At 30.2% G+C, this 7636-nt stretch overlaps 1 protein-coding gene across 1 annotated transcript; it reads right to left on the bottom strand.

The window, feature by feature from the left end:
• Positions 1–1263: 1263 nt before the first annotated feature.
• On the bottom strand, positions 1264–7431 carry Smp_045200 (putative 22.6 kDa tegument antigen). The gene is made up of 3 exons (XM_018788634.1): positions 7129–7431; positions 4236–4324; positions 1264–1858 (listed from the first exon to the last, which is right to left on the bottom strand). The coding sequence occupies exons 1-3, from the start codon at positions 7270–7272 to the stop codon at positions 1519–1521; spliced, it is 573 nt and encodes a 190-aa protein (XP_018654157.1). The 5' UTR covers positions 7273–7431; the 3' UTR covers positions 1264–1518.
• Between the last annotated feature and the right edge of the window lie 205 nt (positions 7432–7636).

The raw sequence follows: 7636 nt of genomic DNA, 5'->3' as shown, positions 1-7636 counted from the left end.
CCTACCCTGGTAATACTAGCTTATTATCCAAAAGGACTAGATCTCAAATTGTTTCCACATTATTATATTATTATTATCATCCTTATCTCCTCTTAACCCTCCATTTCCAGTCTAGTTGACCTTTTATTTTTATAAATAAATGTTCTCAACAAGTATATATGTGATTATATTGTTCAAAATGTATTGCGCTAATATATCACATAGTTCTGATAATCTTTGTCTTCTTATTACACTATCGAAATTTATCTAATGGACTAATTATCTTTATAGATCAGAGGAGGTTTTGTGGAGAATTTAGTATTTTCACAGTTGAAATCATGAGTCAATTGAAGCTAGACCACCATCGAAAACCTGGAAGCACTGGAAGGCCGTTTCGTCCTATTATGGGACTATCATATATCTCTCTCACCCTATCTGACCCATATTTATATTCTGATCACAGATCTTAAATTTTCACTTTACGTATATACAGATTCAAGTTAACATTCTACATGAATCATATCAACATTAAGAATTTTATTCTATTTGATTTGACATTCCTAAATTTACATGCATTAAACGATGTACTTTGCCTTTAACCTGGCCATTTTTTCGGATTATTAATTTGGATATATAATTGTAGAACCTGAAGAGAATTTATCGAAAAGAATATTCTTCGTCCAAATATTAGTCTTATAAATATAGATTAAGAGAATACTAATACTAATATTGAGTTATTTATAAAAAATTTATCATTTCTCCATCACGTTGAATAAAACAATATGACAATGATAATCATTACTTAAAATTCATACATCTGCTATATTTATCCTGTTTACAATGATGCTTCATTTTTCTTTAAAAAAAACTTTATTACAATCTAAGATGGATAATGGCTAGGGGAAGGATCCAGGACGCGCGTTTCGGCCTGTTCGGGATTCGTCGGTTGAATAAACCTGCAGGACAGAGATGATCATTACTCTAAAATTGGCATATGTGCTATATTTATCCTGTTTACAATGATGCCTTCACTTTTTCCTTGGCTATGTGCATACTGTGCGTATGGCCTCGAAAAAGCCTTGATTGAGATGCAGGCACATCCAGCTGACGAGTCCCAAATAGAACGAAACGCGCGTCGTGGATCCCACTGCTAGCCACTATCCATCTTTGCTTATAATGCTTGTGAATTAAGACTATATCGAGGTAATACGCACACTATGCACATATGACCAATATGAGACTGATCAATTGCAGTCCTAAATATCATCGGCAAGATTCAAGTAAACAATAGCAATGAATTGAAATTTTATTTATTTCAAAATGGACAAATAATAATATTGTACCCAATTTATTACTGAATTGTTTATCATTACAGAATAGTCTATGTTTAAATTAATGTAGAAACAAAATACTTGTTTTAAAAATGTTTAACATTTAAAATTACTCATTTCTTATACAGCTTTTTAAAATGTTCATCTATATATTCTTTCTGTAATATGTATGAATCCATAGTCAATTGTATTTTCATTAATAAAATTATTATTGAGATGGTGTTCTCCATGCTAAACAGACATAATTATTATACTTAAATTGTATTGATAAAAATGGTTCATGTGAAAAATTCATCCAATATGAACCAGTTAGTAGAACTACTTGCCATACACGACCATATGTGTTATCCAATAATGATTTCATTTTATTTGCTACCTCTCTCATGTCATTACCTGTTCGACTAGTATTATCAACATACTCTTTAAATTGACAACATATTTCATATTGTTTTGTTTTGGACATGGTTGCTGCAATAATTTCAATATTCGGTGGAAGCTTAGGAAATTTGCCATCTCTTTCTTTTTTTAATTCATCTTTTTCACGTCGACTAAAGTAGACAAAAGAAAACGGTAGATTTTTTTTCAATGATCACCAATAATTTGATATGAAAGTATAAAGTTAATAAACTAAATCTGTTGATCTAATTACAATTTACCATTTTGGCGAATTAATTCAAATTGCTGTGAAATTTTATCGATAAAGTTCAGTGGTAACTTTTCTCATTGCAGCAATAGATAATGTGAATTGTTAGTCAGTTTAGATTATAGGTTTCAAATAGTTCGTCTTTATTATAAACTTACATAGAGCACGAACAATATTCGCAGCAAACCGTCAGTAAGGATTAATTGTGGTTTGAAAAAGAAAACACAGAGCGATTATTTTTTATTCTGCATCAGTTGACATCTCATGCCTGTACCCTAGGTTTCAAAATTATTTTTCATGTCTTGTTTCAAAATTCCTGGTAAATTGTCTCTTCTTCTTGTTGAGATAAGCTGACAAATTTTACTTCAGCATTAATATACATCAGGGATCTATGCAAAAACGTAATTAAACTTTTAACTGATCATGGTAAGTACTTTCAAAATCTGTTCACACCGAGTGAAATTGCGCTCAGAACACAACAGGTTGATTATTCTTATGAAATTATCGATCCTAAGTTTATACTATCCAACGTCAGAAGTTATCAGCTGATGACACTTACAAAAAATTCCACAATACCTTTTTCACAATGATTCTTTTGATCTCATTCAATCTCAAAGACGCGCTAGTCCGAGATATCTTTCTATTAATCAATCTCTTAAGCACTGCTAACTCACTTCTCATCGGACAGTGTAGATTCAAAGGCTAAATAAGCAGACTTAATAGATAGGATATTGTATACAGCCAGCAATTTGAAAGAAAGTCATTTAATGAAAGGAACAGAGTATAATTCAAAACAAGCAGTAAGTCAAAAATTGTTCAGTCAACAGAGAACCAAACTTACATATATTTTTTCAAGAATCATGCCTGGTGTTCGAATGTGCGCCAAATGCTGCTACTTTAACCTTTAAATTCTAATGCGACTAAAGTTATTTATTTCTTAGTTCGTCTTTAAAAAGTAATAACTTGCTAGTGAATAAATACGTAATAAATACATCGTTTTTCTATGACAATGATATCAGTAAACACTGCTCACATGTTAGTATTTTATTTTCTAACTTCTAAAATAAAGTTTGGTTATATTGATTGTCTGGATTCTACCATTGGTGTTTAGGACTGAAATCTATCAGTCTCTTTTGAGATGTATGCATCATGTGCGGATTTTTATGATATTGCCAGTACATCATAGGCATTTAAGGAAGAGATTGTGGTCAGCAATGAAATTCAGGGTGCTCATTTCATGTTATGTAGGGCTCGTTATCTGGATATACCTGCATCGCAGAGTGGATCTTTGCTCCAGGACTCCAACCTAGTAATGTTCGTTTACATTGCTAACCACCACCCAATTACGCTTATAATGTTTGTGACTTACTTACAATATTGAGGTGATTCGGACATAATGCTTACATACCAAAAAGTGACTGATCAATGACATTCCTAAATGTCAATGGGAAGATTCAAACAACCAATACAAATGAATTGAACTTCACACAGCTACACAAGCTAGTGGCTATGATGACTCAGTAGCTAAGCGGATAACGAGACGGCGTTCAATGTCAACGGTACAGGTTTTTGGCCCTGGAGTAAACATCAATTCTGGGATTCAGGTATATCCATATGATGAGTCTTAAATAGAACGAAACGTGAGTCCTGAATTTCATTGCATCTCTGCTTGTAATAATAAAATAAGGTATTCAAAATGAGTTACTTAACTAAGTGTAGTACTTTTATTATTTGTTACATGCTAAACATACCATAGTCAACTGGAAATACGTATATATCTATTACTAGGAATCTATATATAATAACCGCTTATATATACTACTGAATAAACATTCGTATACTAAATATAACAATTATATACAGACAAATATCTATCAAGAGCTATGATTTATTAAGTGATTTACCGTTTCGAGGACTTATAGAATGTATAAATGAATGAATAGAATGTATATTGGTAGACAAATGTCATGATACTGTGTAGAGGAATGATAATTGCTCACAAAATCAGATTATTAACATAAGCCCTTTGGTAAACGGATATTAAAGACAAGAATAGATTTCTTCTTTAGTAAAGAATTACATTCTTATATAAAAAATAATAAGTGCAAAAACAATTACAATTAGAAGCAAAGATGGATAGTGGCTAGCAGCGGAATCCATGACGTGCGTTTCGTTCTATTCGGTACTTGTCAGCTGGATGCACCTGCACCCCAGAGTTGGTGTTCACTCTGAGACTGGGTTCGAGTCTTTTATTAAAATAATTTATTGATTTTAATACTTACATTTCTGATACTTTTAAACCAAATCCACGACAGAACTCTTCTATACTGATTTTATTATCTTTATCCGTATCAAACCTTGCTATCCATGGCTAAGAAAAATTTTTTATAAAAAAAGTAAATGAATAAAAATGAAAATAAAAAACATAAATAGTACTCCTAATTAGATATTACAGATAAAGAAGAGTATTATGGATAGTTTACGAATCATTCACATATGTTATCAAATATATAATGTAATTTATTTGAAAAAAGGTATCTTCCTAGGTTATTGTCTAATATACAATTGTTTTTCAATTTTCTATTCTGATTGTTTGTAGTATATCTAATAGGGTATATATAATTCATTAATACTAAACTACGTTTTACTGTATATAATGGTATTCCACTTACGAAGTCATGTTATATTGTTTGGAACGAAGTTGTATCTGTAATCTTTGGGAAACTGATGATTTCTTCAGTATTGTAAAGATGTAGTAGTAGTGGTGCCAACTAATGTCAAACATAGATCTAGAGATTTTGATCTAGATTGTTACTTAAAAGCTTAAAATCACCAAGACTTATTATCACAATACAATTTAATCAGTAGAATACGAATATCGCTAAAGACTAGATAAAAATGGCATAGGTGATAAATCAGTATGTAGTTCCAAACCAAATATTTCTTTAAATATATATCCAGTCTAGGCCAATGAACGTCATTATTAATATGAAATTCACAGAAAATCTGCATAAAATTCAAATGACATACATTGTTAAATAGATCAACGAACATTAACTATCATAATTAACGTTTCCTACCCAACAAAATTAATGAGTTGAATACTTTTTTTTGATTCCAGGTCATTAATTACTTTAATAAAGTCTTGAAAACAGTCATCCCCAACTGTTATTAAAGCCGAATGAAATTATAATTGGTTTATTGTTCACAATAAAAAAAATTACTAAAAAAATAAATACTGTCAATGTATTTATGAAAATCATTGTACAGAGTACTTTGTATGGAATCATCCTAAGTTTTTGATTTATTTTTAACCCAAATCTATTGAGCTTCACTTGTCTACAGGTGAATAATATTATTCTCCAATTTGTATTTAATACTTCAATCATGTTTGACTTATACAGATTCTTTATGGATCGATCGATTCTTACTTTATCTTGTTTTTACAAGGTAATCAATAATATGGAAAATGATATTTATGGCAATTCCCTCATGAACACTATAGTTCCAATCATAATAACACAAAAATAATCACCAGCTTTCTTCCAAAAAAATAACTAAAATCAATTATGCAGAAATTGTACATAATTAACAGTATATGAACTATTTGATATTATCATACGGTCTGTGTAATTCTCTCTATGTTTCTATAATTGTGCTTTTTTATTTTAGAGAATCACTTAGATTATTGTGATACAATTTAACACTATGACAAATACATTTTTGTGATGTTCCAATAAGTATCAAGTTCAACCTTGGTATTGTAGTGTGGTCTACTTATATCCATATAAGTAGTATATGGTGATGGTCAGACATAGAATGTATTTTAGCAGAAGACCGATAAGGAAAGAACTGAAATGAAGCGCAATTGGTAGGAAAATACATGAGCAATAAAATTAGAGAAGATGAACTGATATTTACAGAAGGAACAGTGAAGATTGAGACAATTGATGGTTATTTTGCAAATTAACTGTTTGCTGTATAGTTATCAGAATTTAGTGAGATAGTCTGTAATTTGTGTTTAAATACATTTGATTGTCCCCACCAGTGTTCTTGTTCACTACAGTATAAATAACTCACTGATTTAGCACCAAAAAATGAATAATGTTCAAAGATTTACTTTAATTATAAAACTTTTCATTGGATTGTGAGAGGGTGGAAGTGAACCTTATACATGATGATTTCAAATGGAAACTATTTTTATCCTTAATGTGAATCCAAGGAAATTATTTTATTTTTTAAAATACCTAAGTGAAGTAGAATATAGCTAGCAATTAATTATTTTACTGATTATGCTGGCAAAAATGATGACATTAATGGTGTTGTGTACTTTAAGCTGGTCAACGATTGATTTATAGTAAGTTTATTAACTGTCTAGAAAACAAAATCAATAAGAACATTGGAAATAGCTGAATTATTGGAATTTATATGCTGTTGGCTAAAAACTTGTCATGTTGTTAAGATGATAAAATTGCATGTTACAATTAGAGAATGTTTATTTAGGCTGTTTTCCTCTCGCATGATCAATAATCATACTACAATTCCTTGAGAGCTTCTGATTGTTTCCATATCTCCTATGAGCAATCATTGAGCCTAATAGTTTACATTATGGACAGATCTTAGTTAAACAACCAATGAAAATCATGAAGTATTATGCGGCTGTTTATTCTAGTATAGGGCTCTTACGCATTGCTCACTTACGACCCCGCCACCGGAGATCGCAATCAGTACCTTCACGTCTTGGAGAGAGTGTCTAACTTTAAGTTCACTCAGCCAACATACAATTCTCAATACAGCTCAACTACCTTCCAACGACATTGTTATGTAACTACCTCACACTTGACATGGCTAAACTTTATTGGTCCAGGCTTTTCACTGAAACTTCAGAAATCATCCCACAAAATTCATCACTGATGAACATATATTTATTATTAATAATGGTTAATATTATTCAGCTAACTGTTCACTTCATCTTATACGTTTTACTGATGATTTTTTACTTAAAAAAAGACAATGAAAGTTTCACAATTTAACCATTTAACTCTAAGAATATTGACAAAATACTCATATTGAACTACAGATGTACTTTGTTATTTCAATAACAGAAAACGTTAAGATATATAGAACAAAATAAAATCTTATAATACTAAGAAACATGTAAAAGAAAATACTTACATCGATCAATTTCATATCCAAACGGTATTTTTGACAATATTTAATTAATTCTTGTTTATCAATCATTTCATTACTATCTGCATCTATTTCTAAAAATGCCCTAATAAACTCTTCCATTTGACTTAATTTCGTCTCGGTTGCCATATTTAATTTTTATGCTTATAATTGAGAAAAAAAAATGTTTGCAGTACTCTTTGTCTATTCTTCTTTGTAATTTAAATTGAATTTCTTTTCTTTAACGGACTCGACAATGAAAGTCAGTTAATATAATTTAATAAAATGAAAAGAATTCTAATATCGACTAGTTAAATGAATCGAATCTTTGATATATATATACGTGTAAATGATTTCATTTACATACACCATATGTGATTAGACAAGAATTTCGTCAATAAGAAAACCGTCTACAATTCTATCATTTAAAATAAGCAATATTCTTGGTGTATTCATGTTAAGTTTGTTAGCACATATCCATAATACATACATGAAAGGTGACAAGTAAACAATC

Source organism: Schistosoma mansoni, chromosome W, assembly GCF_000237925.1.
Source record: "Schistosoma mansoni strain Puerto Rico chromosome W, complete genome".
Classification (NCBI taxonomy): domain Eukaryota; kingdom Metazoa; phylum Platyhelminthes; class Trematoda; order Strigeidida; family Schistosomatidae; genus Schistosoma; species Schistosoma mansoni.
This window is presented reverse-complemented; position numbering and strand designations above follow the sequence as displayed.

What these genes read in the sequence shown, in the direction of transcription:
- Smp_045200 (XM_018788634.1), bottom strand. Translation starts at nt 7,272, where the DNA reads ATGGCAACCGAGACGAAATTAAGTCAAATGGAAGAGTTTATTAGGGCA. An exon ending in TGGATATGAAATTGATCGAT is followed by an intron (nt 4,325 to 7,128) that starts GTAAGTATTTTC and finishes AATTTTTCTTAG; the next exon opens with CCATGGATAGCAAGGTTTGA. An exon ending in GGTTTAAAAGTATCAGAAAT is followed by an intron (nt 1,859 to 4,235) that starts GTAAGTATTAAA and finishes TGTCTACTTTAG; the next exon opens with TCGACGTGAAAAAGATGAAT.